The sequence below is a fragment of the Vespa velutina genome, chromosome 13 (genome assembly GCF_912470025.1).
Source record: "Vespa velutina chromosome 13, iVesVel2.1, whole genome shotgun sequence".
In the NCBI taxonomy this organism is placed as follows: Eukaryota; Metazoa; Arthropoda; class Insecta; order Hymenoptera; family Vespidae; genus Vespa; species Vespa velutina.
Genome location: NC_062200.1, coordinates 2,418,009 through 2,434,590, shown reverse-complemented (window position 1 = coordinate 2,434,590; position 16,582 = coordinate 2,418,009). Strand labels below are relative to the sequence as shown.

Here is a 16,582-nt window from a genome sequence, read left to right as displayed (position 1 = left end):
AAAAAATATAAAAATAATATTTAATATATTATATCACGCGGACAGGTGTTTGATGAATAAAGATCACTTTTGTACATTGTCTTCTTATTTTTTTTTGTTCTTTTTTTTTTCTTATATTTATTTGTAGAGATTAATTATAAAGATTCGTTAATTTTCTTACAACGTACATTTACATTTTTGTTGTAAGAACTTATAATATTTAAAATAATACTTTAATTTTTCTTACTATATTAAGGGGAAAAAAAAAAAAAAAAAAAATGGAACATTGTTTCAATTTTATGTCTGAGTAAAAAAATTATATAAATGTATTTCTTATAAATTCGTAAACAAAATATTAGATATTGATGAAGTTTTATTATAATGTCGGAGTTCTTTTTTGTGAATATTAAAATATTTAACAAAATTCTTTTCCATATATTCTGATATTCAATTTCATATCTTATCAAATTATATGACACAGAAATATTGACATTTTGTATTTTTTTTTTTTTTTTTTTTGGTTAAATAAAAAATAATGTCTAATATTCGAAATGATTATAGATTACATTCTGATGAATTATATGCTCCAACTACATATGCCACGACCGTTGCATGATCTAATTTCCCTGGAATCATAGATATTTTATCTAATGTCTTTTTTCGTTTACTTCGTTGTTCTTGCTTGGACAATTGCACTAATTGGCCATCTTTGTGTTGTGCATAATATAAATCTGTATCTTCTAATATTCTTCGTTTGGCAGCTGTAATACGTACCTTATAACATAAAAAATTACAAGAGACAATATATTTAGATATATCATGTAAAAATTAGTTGTATACAGATTAGATTTTAAGTTCGTACGATAATGATTATGATAATATTGTCTTATAGTAAATTAACTTACTGCAAAATCTAAGAGAAGTTCACAAAGATGTTTGGCACTATTACATGGTGGTCCTTCACCAGAAACTCCTCTTCGTAATAAATCTTCCATTCTAAGGAGCGTAAGCTCGTGTCTTTGATATGCTTCTACCACAGGTAAACTATTACTATTTCCATTGCTATTACCAGACTCTGTATGCCGTAAATTTTCTGCTGATTTTCTTCTTGTTTTTGTTCTTACATCATTGTTACTTTTCATTGATATTGTTACATCAGAAGCAGCATTGTGATTTGGTAGAACTGCAAATTTTCCAACTACTGGATCAAAATTATCTGATATACCATCACTGGTTAAGAATACGACATCGCCAAGTTCAACTTCCGTTATAGCGAGCGTTAAATTATTTAATTCTGGGTTAGATCCATCAACAGGTCCCAAAGCCCCTAATGCATCACGCATATCACGCATACAATGAATATCATGAGATCCTCGTGTTATTTCTCTGACACCAGTTTTTCTATAACAATTTGTTAAAGGTATTTATATATTAATGGATTTATATTATTAATCGTTTATACTAAATCTACATATCTAAATCTTTTTTATATAGTTTGAATATTATATTACGTTCATTAAATTCTAATGACTTTAGTCTGCTATTGTATTTTACCTTGAATATACGTATGCTAAACTATCACCAACATTGCATGTACAAGCCACAAATTTTTTATGGTGAATACTGGAATTAGTGGTTGTGCTCTCTAAAGGTAGAACAGCACATACGGTCAATGTTGTGAGCATGCCTTGTTCCTGAAGTATTAACGAATGTGCTGCATGGAATGAACGTAGGAGGGCTACAAAAACATCTTTTGTCGTAGTTATAGCACTATTTATCGAAGGTGAAAAAAGAGCTTTATTCAAGTATTCCATGCTTCCATGCACCGCAGATCTTGCTGCAATGCTTGCCTTTGTACCTAAACATGCGTTACAATAAAACAAAATGCACTATTCTATTGTATTCTATATAAATTACTTTTTTCATATCTAGTTTATAATACCCCAATTGACACCATCGGCCAGAGCCAATATTGCTGAATTTTGTCTTGCAGAAATGCCAAAGCAGTCGGCAATTGGTTCTCCATTGTTAATACTATTTATAGGGTTTTTTTCATATAATGTTGTAGCAATGCCATAAGCCATTTCATGAGGAAGAAACCAATTTGGAGCTCCGGCAATTACAACGGAAGATGAATTTGATCCTAAAGAGAATTACATTTAAAAAAAATCATAATTATATAATAAAATATTTTGCAACTCTTTTTTTCTAACCTGTTCTATATTGCTCACTTTGATCCAGCATATCAATATAATCAATATCAATATCGTTCATACTTAGATGTCTTTCTTGAAGATTAACTGCTGTAAGTCCACTATCTGGGCCTGTTAAAGCAGCAAACACTTCTTTATCATCTTGATAATTCCCAAGTTGCTTAACAGGTAATTCCTCTGGATTTCTACCATGCAAGATCGGTGGACCTTCTTGTTTTGTTTCTAATCTGTAAATCATTATGCAAAATATTATATATTGTATTTAACTATTCTATTTATATAAAATAAAATGTAAATGTTTATAATATAAATATTTTACATTCTATATAGAAAAGGATCGATTTGTACCCATTAAGATACCGTGTAATGAAACATTCACTTGGAAAATCCTGTGTTACTGATCTTGGACTACGAAGAGGTTGTTCTCCTAGTCCCATATTTTCAACAGCACCAGCCAAGTTACTGATAGATAGTTGGCGCATAAAGCCAGCTACCTTCTTGCGTAAACTTGGCATTTTTTTTTGTTATTTGGTACGAGTTATAAATTTGATCTTTTAAGTTTGCATCTTTCATATAATAATAAAAAAATTCTTCCTTAAATTCAAGTCATGATTCAAGGTTTGAGGAATGTTTTTCTGAACCTAAAAAATACAAATGACAAAGAATATATTCTTTGATTTGATTATTATTATTGATTATTATGATTTGATTATTATTATATACGTCGATATATAATTAAACATATATCTATTTTTTAAACAAACATTTTCTTTTACGTATAAAAACATCGTACACATAAAATGAATATGAATAAAAACGATTATTTTCTTCTATATACACAATTGGTTTTTAGACATCCAAATCACATTATCTTAAATTTTTTACTCACCCAAAATACAGCAAGGACGAATACGTTCTTTAATATATAAATAACGATATGTAATGATATATATATATATATATATTTACATCAGTTTCTTTAAAAAAAAATGCATATCTTACCCAGAATTTTTTAATTGCATGAGAATCAGATTACGATATATACCATAAAAGCACGTCTTTTACACTTAAGCGCCATATTGGTAATGTGTCAATAACCGATGAATTGTAGATAGTCTCGCGGGATTTACAAAAGTGTTATTTATTCATTAAATTTATAATATTTTAAGCTCTTTCATATTAATATTTTCTTTAAATTTCATTACATTTTTAAAACTGAACATTTGTCCGAATAAGAGATAGAGAGTTATACATACATACATATGTATATATATACATATATATATATATATATATATGTAGAGAGAGAGAGAGAGAGGGAAAGAGCATGACCAAATTACTTTGAAACTTGCACAGTAGTTCGCGTCAAATTTCCGACGAAGTTTGTCGAATTTAATGGTGTTTCATAATTAAAACCCTATAGATATTAAACGAATTGCGTTATCACATTTCTTCTTTATCTGCGTTATTTATACAATAAAGAGGTATAATTACGTCAATCAAGGAAAGTTATTTATTTTCCTTTTCTTTTGTGCACAAATGCTTTTGACATAGTTTTGACACTTGGTCAGTCAATATGGCGGCCTTTTCGCAGGTGAGAGACCATCGTTTTTCTCATTTATTTTAATAAACGCACCTTATTTGCGATTTCATTATAGTAAGAAAATTTTGCGATTAATATCTCGTTTACATAATATTACGTAACGAATTTTTTCAATGTTTCTTTTTATGAACCATTATATTCTTTTCAATCTGGTAAGTTTCTGCAATAGTTTTCTACACTATTAAGATATACGTTTGTACGCATGAAGAATGAAATTTATTCTACCACGCGAGACTATTATTACATAATATGATTATTTAAAAGTATTGTTTATTCATGTTATAACAAAAAGAAAAAGAAAAAAAAAAAAAGGAAAAGAAAAAAAAATAGTGTCGACTTTAATTCGTTATTATTTTCACGAAGTAAGAAAATTATTCGAATGTTCTTGATTCGACTTCTATTTGTTAATTTTTATATACGTTATTTTTTTAGCACTATAGTAATCGTTTTTCTGATGTCAAATATTTTCTTGGCTAGTCTATAATGCAAAACACTTGCACAGATGTACGTTTGTACTTCGTAAAAAATCGACAATGTACAAAGGGGAATCTGTTATTGAATAAGTATTGAAGTGAATTTTTGATGCCTGTGGTATTGATAGTTCAAGAAATAGAATAAGCCAAAGAGAATTAAAAAAAAGTATATTGCAAAAAGGAAAACAAATAAAATATATATTTGAATGAAATTTAAAGTATAAAATGTTCGAGTCACCAAGAAGTTTGCAAGAAGTCTGCATAGATTTTATTTGCGATAATGTTTTGGCTTTGTGTGAAGTACATCCTGGTGACACAGGTGAACATTCAAATGGATCATTCTCTCCTACTGCATGTGGTAAGTAATTCATGTTTGTATATATAAAATAAAAATTATTGATACATGGTAAATGACATGTAATAGAATGATTTTAAAGTAAGATTTATGTAATAGAATGAAAGTTAAAAGAAGAATATATTCCAGATCAAGTTAGTTGTACATTGAGTGATAGTAGCTCTGAAACTACAACAACAATACGTACGTTGTCCAATGATGTATCACCAAGTTTGGCTACAAGACTTAGTTTCAAATATCCTGATGCCTTTTTGCCAACTGAAATATCAGAACAATTATTGTCTAGCCTTTGTGAAAAGAAAACATTATCCGATCTAACGATTACACTTTTTGATTCAAAATCAACTAGATTAAGGTATAACATGAGTCATAGAAAAAATATAATACGATATATAAAAGTATAAAATTGCAATTGATATATTATTCTAGGCATGTAAAATTAAAAGATGCATCTACGCTATCTGCAAAAGGTTTAAAAGTTCTTAAACAACATAAAGTTGTAGATTTGGTAGTAAATGGCTTAAAAGTCACTGTTAATGATCTGATCAGCTGTTTAGGCGATTGGAGTTTGCAAAATCTTAGATCATTGAGTGTAGCAAAGGGCAGTTTTATGGATTGCTCAAGGTCTGTATATATATAACATATATTATTTTTTATTTAAAAATTTATATAAGGTAATCAAAGTTAATTTATGTACAACTTAATATTGTTTTTAGATACTGTGTAGTAGTAACACTGAGCAAATTACGCGCGCTGCATACTTTGAATGTCTCAGGAACAGAATTTAATAAACATGGATTAGAAATAGTGGTTGAAGATCTTCCACTTTTAGAAAATTTAGATATATCATGTACTAGAGTTGATGATATAACACCATTAAGAAAATGTAAGGACCGTTTAAAAACTCTAACTATGTACAATATAAAAATAAGTGGATGTGGAAGTCTAATACCCGTTTTATTGGAATTAAATGAATTGAGAAACTTGGATATTTCTGATGAAAAAGATACATATGCTTTTGAAATGTTTGCGCCTAAGAAACAAAAAATAGGAGATTTTCTGAAAGCTGTACATTGTATGCCACATTTAACTAGTTTAGATTTGTCCGGTAAGTATTCAAATATATTTGTTTACTACACTTATGTATGTATATATATATATATTTTTTTTTACTGTTTATATATATACTTTTTTAGGTAAAGATGAAATAAATGCGAAAGATTTAAAAGAATTTATTAAAGCACATCCACAATTGAAATTTCTTGGTCTTGTACATTCTGACACTTGTTATGAGGATAGTTTAATAAATCCTGAAAATAAAGATTATAAACCTGACCTTATCGTAAGTTAATCAATAAAGAATTAACGTGATAATAAAATTAAATATTAATAACATAATTATAAATACTTTTGTTTTGGGTATACGAATATGAAATATATTAATAAATATTACTTGTTATTGTAGGTCAGTGGTACAGCAACTGAATCCCAAATTCTAGAAGCTTTGAGAAGATATACTTGTCGATCAGTTTATGTTCAAAAGTGTTTGTTTAATCTGTTTCGTTTGACGCCAAATTTCTTCGAACCACGCGTAGATGTAATCAAATTAGTGCTGCCTGGAATGCGAGAACATCCACAAGAATTTCGTGTGCAAATGGCAGCAACCGCGTGCCTTTACAATCTTACAAAAGGTGAATCAGCAATAATGATTCATCCATCAATTCTTAAACAAATAGTTGACTTAACATTGACTGCCATGGAGTCATACCCAACTCACTATCAGCTACAAAAAAATACGTTATTGACACTATGTAGTGACAGAATTTTACAAGATGTTGCATTTGATAAATATAGGTAAATGATATTTATATACAATTAATATGAAGGTATAACAAATACCTGAAATTCTAATATTTTAATCCATAACATTTGAAATATTATTACATAAATTTAATATTTTTGACTTCAATAGGTGTGCAAGATTAGTAATGAATTGTTTATCGACATTCGATGATGCATCGATGAATCGAATGTCAGTAGCAATTTGCTCCATTTTAGCAGCAAAAATATCAACAGCAGAAACATCTATGCTTGGTGCACAACCGCAATATATGTCAAAGTTATTAACAATGGTCAGATCAAAAGTTCAATCTAAATCAGTTGATATTACAATGAAATTCACATTAAGTGCCCTATGGAATTTAACGGACGAAAGTGCCACTACATGCAAAGTTTTTTTGGATGAGGGAGGAATGGAGTTGTTTCTTCAAGTACTTGAAAGTTTTCAAGGTGAATCTAGCGTGGAGACTAAAGTACTTGGTCTATTAAATAATATAGCTGAGGTTGGTATTCTAACAACAAAAAGATTATTTTCTCTTATAATTATTAAATGTTTAAAATTTTTATCAAATTATATTATTCTATTGACTAAATCTATGAGTCTGTGATAAAAATTACATTTTTTATAGGTTGTACATCTGAGGCCACGACTTATGCAAACTCGTTTCATATCAATGCTTTCCTTGCTCTTAGATTCTGTACACATTGATGTATCTTACTTCGCTGCTGGTATCGCAGCACATTTGCTAAGCGATGGTCCTAGTGCCTGGAGTTCAATGCTTTCACAACCTAGTAGAGAACAATTACTAGATCAGTTAGCTCATGCTGTTACTCACTGGCAAACTCCACAAGGAGAGATGGTTGCTTATAGAAGTTTTCAACCATTTTTCCCTCTTTTGCGTTGTTCAGATGCATATCCTGTTCAGCTTTGGGCAGTATGGGCGATACATCATGTGTGCACAAAAAATCGTAAGTTTTTTTTCTAAATTATTTTTATTCTAAAAATTTTTTTTTGAGATCATTATCATTTTTATTAAAATTATATCATTAATATTTTCAGCAAAACGCTATTGTAGCATGTTAACCAGAGAAGGTGGAGTAGAAACATTAAAATATCTGGAAGAAACACATACAGAAAATACAACACATCCAAATTTGCAGTCTTTATGTCGATCAATTCTTGAAACACTGGAATCAAATTCTTGTTAACATCAACCACTGCCTTCCAAATTGAGAAATAAGTACCATGTAAATGGTATACTAGTCAATAATTATCTTATTACAATCTTGTATTCTGTTTGTTAGACCAAATAATTAAAATTTCTGTATGGAAATGATATTCATCAAGCAAGCATTGCAATCAAAACAAGTACAATTCAGTTCATTTAAATTACATTGATTAACATTGAGGGCCTGAGATGAAAATAATTACCTTAGTTATTTTAGAAAGATCCTTTTGATTGAACTTAAGAAATGATTCACTTCACTAAGGCAATTATACTGTTAAAATAAAAGTATTAAGTCTTGTAACTAATAGTACTTATAATAAAACTGAATGATTTAATTAACGTAATTTCATATTAGAAAATCTTATTTTTAATCTATAATTTAACAAAATAATTATTTTCCTAACATATTTGTATTTCATATCACTTTTAAATCTAATGGTATAATCGTTTTAACGAGGTGCTATGTAGTATGGAATATAATTTTTTTTCTTACATTATTATGTTCAACAATATCAATATTCTGCAATTGCTGTAAGATGGTTATATTACCATATTCTTTATAATATTACGTTTTAATTATTATTGTAGGTATGAATGTACTAAATAGAGTATTATAAAAGCTCAAGAATATATATTGTTATATATAAAAAAGAATTAATATTAGAAAAGTTTCAATAATGCCGCAAAAAGTGTCAGCTACTTTACCGTTTTAGTAACTTAAATGTATTAAATGACATCTAATTTCTATTTTTTAAAATTCTACTTTTGATAGAAATATCTAAGAATATATATATATATATATATATATATATATATATATATTATACATAATAGAAATATGTAGAGAGAGAGAGAGAGAAAAAGAGAGAATTGCTTACATATTAAAATAAATAGAAACTTTATGTCATATTATAATATATTTAGTTCAGGTCCTCAACGTGTTTTGTTGATAGCTGTATTTTGTAAATGTTGAAATGCTAATAATCATTAGACCATTTTTAATAATTAATTGTACATTTTTATGCCTTCAGAGATTATATGGAAGTGAAAATTTCTAATAAGAGAAATAATGTTCAAATTATATCTGTTACTAAAATCTTATGAATTTATATAAGTGAAATTTATTCTTCTGATATATCATCGAATGTTGATCTGATATGTAAGAAATCTCAAGCTCAATATTATTGAGTTTTAATAAACAAATTACGTCGGCTTCTAATGTGTTTTTTACTCTATACCAATAAATATCTTTATTAAATTCCATTGAACTCTTCCGAGGTAAGCCAAGAAAATCTTTATTTACCACCCATTCATTTTACATTAGTTCTTTACACTTATGCCTTAATTATTCTTTTTTTCTTGTTCTTTTTTTTCTTTAATGGAACGTAAAAAATGTTCATGAAATTTGTATTGTTATCACTCAATTGATGCTGATGCTGCACTGCACCTGCAAAATACTTAGCGACGTGGAAGCAACATACGAAATCTGGCTTGATCATTAAAATGTTGAAAATCAGCTCTCCTCCTAATATCATAGCATAGTGGGTTAATGACTCAGAAATTCATTTTACATCATCTTACAAATTAGTAGCAACATATTTAAGATAAAATTGAAAGTATATAGTTAGTTGTGAATAAATGAAAGTTGCATACATGATCTTTTGTAAATAGACATATTATATGATAAAACTGATGACGTTTTAGTTTTAGCAACTTTCATTTATCATGCATACAAAATTTACTATAAATTATTGTAGTATGGTATTATCCTAAACATTCACATTGTAGTTCAATTTTTTGTTCTCTATTACTTAATTATAGAAAAAAATTTTTATTTTCAGGAATAGAATTAAAAAATTATGTTTAATTAATTTTATTTTTGCATTAAATAAGATGAAAAACAAAAATCAAAAAATTCTTTATATATTGTTATTATTATATTTCTCTGTATCAGCCTTAATATGACAGTATTTGTAAAGCTCTCTTATTTTTTATAATTATACATTATACTTTTTTTATTTCAGGCATCATCTTGGAAGTTAAAAATGGGATTGCTTCATATATTTTAATGTTTTTCAAGTGCAATTTTACAAGTGACATAAATATATATGATATACAATCAAAATTTATATTTTTGTTCAAACTTTTTTTCTTTTTTACAAATATATTTAAAAATGTCTAATCTTCCCTCATGTTAATTTTGATTAACTTTAGTTAGTACAAATAATTTTTAACGTAATATATAGAAAGATTTAATATATTAAAATAACAGATGTTTTACCCCAGCATGGAATTTATTTGTATATTTTTTTGGAATTGTAATAATATTAAGAAATTGTATAACTTTTTAAATGTAGTAAATACAATATACGTATCTGAATAAACACAAATATTATAACTGAATGAATATTTGAAATATAAATTTTTGATTTAAATAAAAATGTAAATTAAATTATATAGCTTTAAAATTGATGTGTATTTAGTTAAAAAAAAAAAGAAATTTCTTTGCATTTTTATACAAGCCAAAATATATAATAAAACTTTTATAAACATATATGTTGATATTGTATTCTCTTAACATATTTTTATACATATCTCATGTGTTCTGTATTTGTAACTAATTTATATAAACCCCTACATATTACAAGGTTTGGTATAATTCCATTCATTTTGAATTTTTATTCTAAATAAAGAAGATAAATATTAAATAAAGAAATTTATTATTAAATATATTTTTGTGAAATTATTAGTAAAATTAGCATATATTCAGGAGAAATGTATATGATAATACATAAGGTAATTTGTTATACAAACACGATATTCTTAAGGGAATGTTATAGTTCTTATTTTTTTTTTTTTTTTTTCTTTTTCTTTTTTGTTTTCAATATGTACCTTTTGACTTCAAATTTTATTAGCAACATTATGAGATAAGATATTGGTTTTTAAAAAATAATCAAGACTGATACTATTACCTATTTCTACCATTACTATATAATACGAAAATGGTAGAAGTAACTAATTGAACTACAATTGTGAATGGTCGCAGATCTACAGTTGTAATTTTATGTCGTGATTTACTAAAATCAAATGATTTAATTGTGCCCATCTTTGTCCAATCTTTTTTTTTCTTTTGACATGAGGTTTTTTCTTTCTCTTTTTTTCCCATCGTATCAGTTTTTTTTTTCTGTGGACATATCATAAGAATTTACTTAAATACTTGAACATATGTTTATATAGATTTGTAAGTTTTTTATGTCACTTACAAATAAATTTTGCACAAAAGTTTATAACTTGTGTTACCATTGTTTAACGTACCATATCTGTATCCTTTAAAGTTAAATTATGACACTGTTTCACAATGTTTTACGTTTTTTGTATTAAAATGTATTTTTTTTTCAAAGAAGTATCACACACATTAATGCTATCATTTATATATGTAATTTTATAAAGTGATAAACAAATTATATGAACAAAATTCGTTTTTATTTTTATAAAAATTAAATTACTATGCATAGATATAAAATGTATGAATTATTTTATAAAATATATTTACTATATGAAACAGTGTCATTCTCTATTTAACTTTTGTAATTCAAAAATATACAACAACTCATTACAATTTTTAAATAATAAATTCAATTAGACAAAATATATTTCCAACAAAATGAATGTTGATGATAAAAATTTTGTAAATGAACGATACATTGTATGATAATATACAGTATTTATATAAATTAATTAAGTTAATATTTTAAATTTTGTTAGATATTTATATACACAATGTAAAATGTGTTCTTTTGTATGTGAAATATTTAAATATTTGTCCTTTTTTAGATTTGAAATATTATACTTGCAATATGTATATACATATACATACATATATATATATATATACATATATATATATACATATATATATATACATATATATATATACATATATATATATATACACATATATATATGGCGCATATATACATATATATATATATACATACATATATAAGAAAACGTGTATTAGTACACGTATAATATTAAAAATAGCTGTATCTCCTAATAAGAAAATAATAAAGTAAGTAGATTATTTGAAAAATTACTTTTATGGTTTTGATTTTCAAATGATTAAAAAAATTATATATTTATTGTTTAACAGAAAAAATTATTAATAATTTTTAATTTAATTAATTCTTTTTATGATCGAAAAAAAAAAAAATTGCAACAGAAGAGGAAATTTAAATCCTGTTCAAAAAAAATGTTAAGCTTTACGTGTTTACGTATTTAAAGCTGTAATAGTTATTTTCTTTTCAATATTACTTTTTTTTAAAACACACGCATAAGAAGTATAAAATCATTATATATTATAAAAGAGAATGTGTGTTTCAATATTTATAAAAAAAATATTGGACAAGTTCTTCTTTGAGAAAATACTTACAAAAAAATAAATTACAAAGTGTTTCATTTTTAATAAAAGTCATATATACAGTAATATATTTAAATAAGAACTTACCTTGAAGTCGTTGAACCATAGCACTATGTTTAAAATGTTTAATATGGCATATAGTACCCTCGCCTGTAACTTCTGGAATAAATATATACAAAAAACGATATATTTAGAATATGTTAAATAATATGAAGGTTTAATTAAAAATATTTAAGTTGTTAAATACCTTAGCCTCCTAGTAGGTCTGTATCCAAAGTATGCACTGCCACGAATTATCCCTCGAGCCATACCACGATAACCTCGTACACCCCTAGGCCCCCTATAATTAATATTTATTTATTCTTATAAGTTTTCTTTTTTACATACATATTTGTACATAGAAAAGTCTTTGTACATAGAATGATAGAAACTAAAGATTATATAAGGTTATTATCTAAAAGATAAGGTTCTTATCAATCTTATTACCTATTTGTCATTGATAGCCCTGGTCTATTTGTTCTTTTTGGCATAACTTTAATTTGGCGTCCTCTAAACATAGATTCATCCATAGCCATTGCAGTTTGTACAGAATCACGTTCTGCAAATTCGATGTAAGCAAAACCTTTGGGATGACCATCATATTTGTTACAAAGTATTGTTACTCTGTTGACACTACCACAGCCATGGAAATGTTGTTCTAATTCTTCTGCTGTGGCACCATAATCTACCTATTATATGTAACAAAAAATGATTCCCTTGTGTAAGAAAAACAATTATATTAACAATACTTCGTACTATTATTTCTAACTTACATTTCCAACATATATAGATCGATTGTCAACTTCCATTTTATCTTCGAGTGACATGTTCAATGGGCTCGCTGAAATAAAATATACATTTACTAATCTAATATAATAGTAAGGGATTTGTCTTCTTCTTATTTTTCTTTTATTTAAAAGTTAATTTTAATAAGCAAGAAATTGAAAACAAAAGTGATAATTTTACTATGATGCCTGAAGCCATCTAAAAAAATATCTTACTGATTCCAGGTGGACTACCCATGTTCATCTGTTTATCCACCTCCGATTGTAGTTGCTTTAATTTTTCTGCTTCTTCTTCCATCTCTCTTACACGCGCCTTTATAGCTTCTAGTTCCTATAATATGATAAAATAGAGCATATATTTTAATAAAACATACAAAATATTGTTATTGGATTATCACATACTGGATCATCTATATTTGCTTCATTCAATTCACGTTTAACTCCATCACACTGCATAATAGCATCACCATCTTGACCATTTTCAAGTCCATCAAGGCCATCAATATGGTCATTAGCTAATAAATCTGATTCAGACATTTCTATAACAAAATATCATTTATATGACAGTTATTAGTACGATATTTTTCTCTCATTAATCTATAAGTAATTTAGATACGTTACGTATTATTAAAATGTGTTTTAATATTGAAATAAATAAATATATTTCTTTAAAATATGAATTTTTTATTTATTAACAGAATGAAGAAATTATAGTATTAGCATTGTATTTAATACATTTAAATGTATTAATTTAATGCATATTATATGAATTTCTAATTGAAACAAAATATATAATAATTTTAATTCTTTTAAATGTAAAAGCAAGGATTTTAGTTTTTAACCCTTATCCAATTGCTACTGAATCGTTCATGGCCAAGCTTTCAGATATGTTTGTAAGTAACGGTAATAGTCGATCCAAGTCAATGTGATATTTTGCCATATTCGATGGAATTTGGTCTTAAAGATTTATCATAAACAATATCAGAATAATTTAGGTATTCAATATAACAATGAAAAAGAATGAAGTATGAATTGATAGAAAATGCATAAAATTTGTAAAAAATTATAGAATTTTAAAACTAATTTATGTATTTTTATTGAAAAGTATTATTAGTAACACGAAAAGAAAGAAAACTTAATATAGAAACTGGATTCGAACTATAAAGATAAGTTTTAATATGAGTAACAAGTGATTTGGTATCGGCTGCTTGCGATATTCGACAAAGCATTGGCAATGCAAGGGTTAATCAATATCCAAATATCAGTTAAATTAAATTCAATCTATGAACAATAATCCATGTACAAAGAAATATATCAATAAAATATTTTAATTAGAGATAGAAGATATTTATAATAAAAACAAATCTAATTGAATGTGTCATATATAGGATATCATAAAAATTCATTACAAATCGAAAGTAGAAGAAAATAGAATGCAAGATCAAAATGGTTATGGTACTGTAACGAATCAACGCTTTCTTAATGACCTAAATTATCCAATTAAGTACTATAAAGATTAAGAATAAAGAAAAGTATTACATACGCGTAATTTTTGAAGTTTTTTATAGTTTAAAGATATTTAAATAAGATCAATTCTTTAAACGTTTGGATATTCCACCTACACACCGTGCCCTACGCACGCACCAGCACGCACCAAACAAGATTGACGCGATGAATACATCACATGATGTAGGCGAATTTTGAAGATAATTTTTCTTTACACTTTATAGTACTATTATTTAAGCCAATAATCAGCAATGATTCAATAGTATCTAAGCGATCAACCAATAAAAAAGCACTGTATATTGAAACGTGCAAGTAGATTGGCTCAGATCCAGATTCAACAAATTGTACTTAAATTAGTTACAACCAATCATAGTTTCGAAAACACAAGCCGTTCATTCATGAGTATAGACCTATCGCGTCGCAGTGCACTAGTGCTGCCCTTAACGAGCGATACCTAAAGTATATGTAAAGATTTCATGTAAACGTATACATCCGCCCAAAGACCGCCATCTTCGCAGTTTTTTGTATCACTGGTTCGTAACGGTAACGAATTTCAAATTCACACTTAATGAAAAAGTTCACCATAAAATTACTTAATATTAACGTTAACATTACTTCCCATAAATCGATGTTTAAATAAATGTGCCATTTTTTTAAACAATTACACGAACTTGACTATTGTTAATAATTTTTACAAAATTATTAATTACAAATAAAAATCATATTAACAATATTACACATGCACTGTATATAATTTAAATAAATGTAAAATAATCGTAAGAATGAATCATTTAAATGGGCGAATACTGGACTAAAAGAATTGCGATATTGACTCTTCGAAATCCAACGGCAGACTGAATATTAACCTAACAAAGTCAATCATATTCCTACATCTTTGTTCTTATTTACATCACTGGTAAGTGATGATTTCGGATATTACATCATTCTTCTAAGAAATTAATATTTACTAGTGAACTATATTATTGTATATAATGTGCTAAGAATGCACTATAAATTGTTTAAATAAATGTTAAACGATCGAAAGAAGTAATTAACTAAGTCGACAAATATGATGTAAGTATGCTACGATATTTACCCTTCAGAATTCGATGGTAGACTGACTTGTTGCCCGTGAAAATCGTCTGGGATCTCCCCGCTTTCGTTATTGTTTATATCTTGAACTAGGAACGATAGCGACTTCGAAAGTTCGGTATTTACTGTTACTCATATATGTACACACACAACGTAACACGTGTATGAAAATCAATATTACCGACCTACTTAATTAAATTTGTTACAGCCGATAAAAAGGTTTGATTTTGTCGGTAATCAAAATCTGTTACCGACAGAATTCACTCGGTATATTACAGTCGATAATTCAGAATTCTTGCATTTACCATTATCATGTCGTTGTGATGTATTTCCAAAGGTTCGTCGATTAACTAGAACATTACGTGAAGATGATAAAAACATTGGAAACACTTTTTATGGTTTCAGAAATCTTGAACTTTTATTATTAGCTTTAATCAGTACAATATAATTTTAATTATTCGTATATCGTGTACTGGAAAGTTTGATTGTTTAAATATTATTATTTATTAAAAAGAAAAATGATCTCATAATTTCGTTTTTTGAAATCAATACATTTTCTTATATTAAACCATTAGATATATAATCTAATCATGTATTATTAAAGTTAAGAATAATATTAAGCTCTGCATTTTATATGTGCTCGACATATATAATGAGTTGCAACAGATATTAAAATATTTAATGTATCTGAATAATTTTTATACAGTAAGTACTCTATATTCGTGAGTGCATAGAAAAAAAAAATTAGCATTTCAAGTCAATTGTTATATTTATTTGGACGAACGATGATCTACATATATCTAAGTATAGCTTATTAATTCATTCAATTTTTCAAATTCGAAGTTTCTTAATTAACTTAAAACATACGAATCTCAAAATTCAATATATTACCTCGAGTTATACTTTCATCACCTAATTTAGAGCACGAATATCGTTGAATCGGAGACATTAACGCGATAAAATGATCGGGAAGGTATACTTAAGAAAATCGATAAACTAAGAAAAGAATTCTATAATATAACGCGTTAACATAAAATGCGTAAGCACGA

General features: G+C 26.7%; 3 protein-coding genes across 10 annotated transcripts; 1 reads left to right on the top strand and 2 right to left on the bottom strand.

Moving 5' to 3' along the window:
* Positions 1–285: 285 nt before the first annotated feature.
* Positions 286–3,404, bottom strand: LOC124953604 (PP2C-like domain-containing protein CG9801). Of its 4 annotated transcripts, XM_047505195.1 has the most exons (8): positions 3,195–3,401; positions 3,082–3,108; positions 2,541–2,833; positions 2,193–2,419; positions 1,922–2,122; positions 1,534–1,837; positions 885–1,380; positions 286–753 (listed from the first exon to the last, which is right to left on the bottom strand). In XM_047505195.1, exons 3-8 carry the CDS (start codon positions 2,705–2,707, stop codon positions 535–537), a joined length of 1,614 nt encoding a protein of 537 aa, XP_047361151.1. In that variant the 5' UTR covers positions 2,708–2,833; positions 3,082–3,108; positions 3,195–3,401; the 3' UTR covers positions 286–534. The 4 variants fall into 4 exon arrangements, with proteins under 4 accessions (XP_047361151.1, XP_047361154.1, XP_047361152.1 ...); XM_047505198.1 differs by lacking the exon at positions 3,082–3,108 and having other exon boundaries at positions 2,211–2,419; positions 3,195–3,404; XM_047505196.1 differs by lacking the exon at positions 3,082–3,108 and having other exon boundaries at positions 2,553–2,833; positions 3,195–3,403.
* Positions 3,405–3,520: 116 nt separating this feature from the next.
* Positions 3,521–8,910, top strand: LOC124953603 (protein zyg-11 homolog B-like). Of its 4 annotated transcripts, none has more exons than XM_047505192.1 (10): positions 3,523–3,786; positions 4,273–4,626; positions 4,753–4,978; positions 5,053–5,247; positions 5,340–5,731; positions 5,820–5,965; positions 6,089–6,477; positions 6,596–6,965; positions 7,092–7,431; positions 7,523–8,910. In XM_047505192.1, the coding sequence occupies exons 2-10, from the start codon at positions 4,494–4,496 to the stop codon at positions 7,669–7,671; spliced, it is 2,340 nt and encodes a 779-aa protein (XP_047361148.1). In that variant the 5' UTR covers positions 3,523–3,786; positions 4,273–4,493; the 3' UTR covers positions 7,672–8,910. The 4 variants fall into 4 exon arrangements, with proteins under 4 accessions (XP_047361149.1, XP_047361148.1, XP_047361146.1 ...); XM_047505190.1 differs by having other exon boundaries at positions 4,228–4,626; XM_047505191.1 differs by lacking the exon at positions 3,523–3,786 and adding an exon at positions 3,804–3,947 and having other exon boundaries at positions 4,228–4,626.
* A 3,288-nt stretch (positions 8,911–12,198) lies between these two features.
* On the bottom strand, positions 12,199–15,667 carry LOC124953605 (polyadenylate-binding protein 2). Of its 2 annotated transcripts, none has more exons than XM_047505200.1 (7): positions 15,538–15,667; positions 13,338–13,474; positions 13,152–13,266; positions 12,924–12,991; positions 12,598–12,839; positions 12,359–12,451; positions 12,199–12,270 (listed from the first exon to the last, which is right to left on the bottom strand). In XM_047505200.1, the coding sequence occupies exons 2-7, from the start codon at positions 13,470–13,472 to the stop codon at positions 12,237–12,239; spliced, it is 687 nt and encodes a 228-aa protein (XP_047361156.1). In that variant the 5' UTR covers positions 13,473–13,474; positions 15,538–15,667; the 3' UTR covers positions 12,199–12,236. The 2 variants fall into 2 exon arrangements, with proteins under 2 accessions (XP_047361156.1, XP_047361155.1); XM_047505199.1 differs by lacking the exon at positions 15,538–15,667 and adding an exon at positions 14,479–14,699.
* Positions 15,668–16,582: the final 915 nt, after the last annotated feature.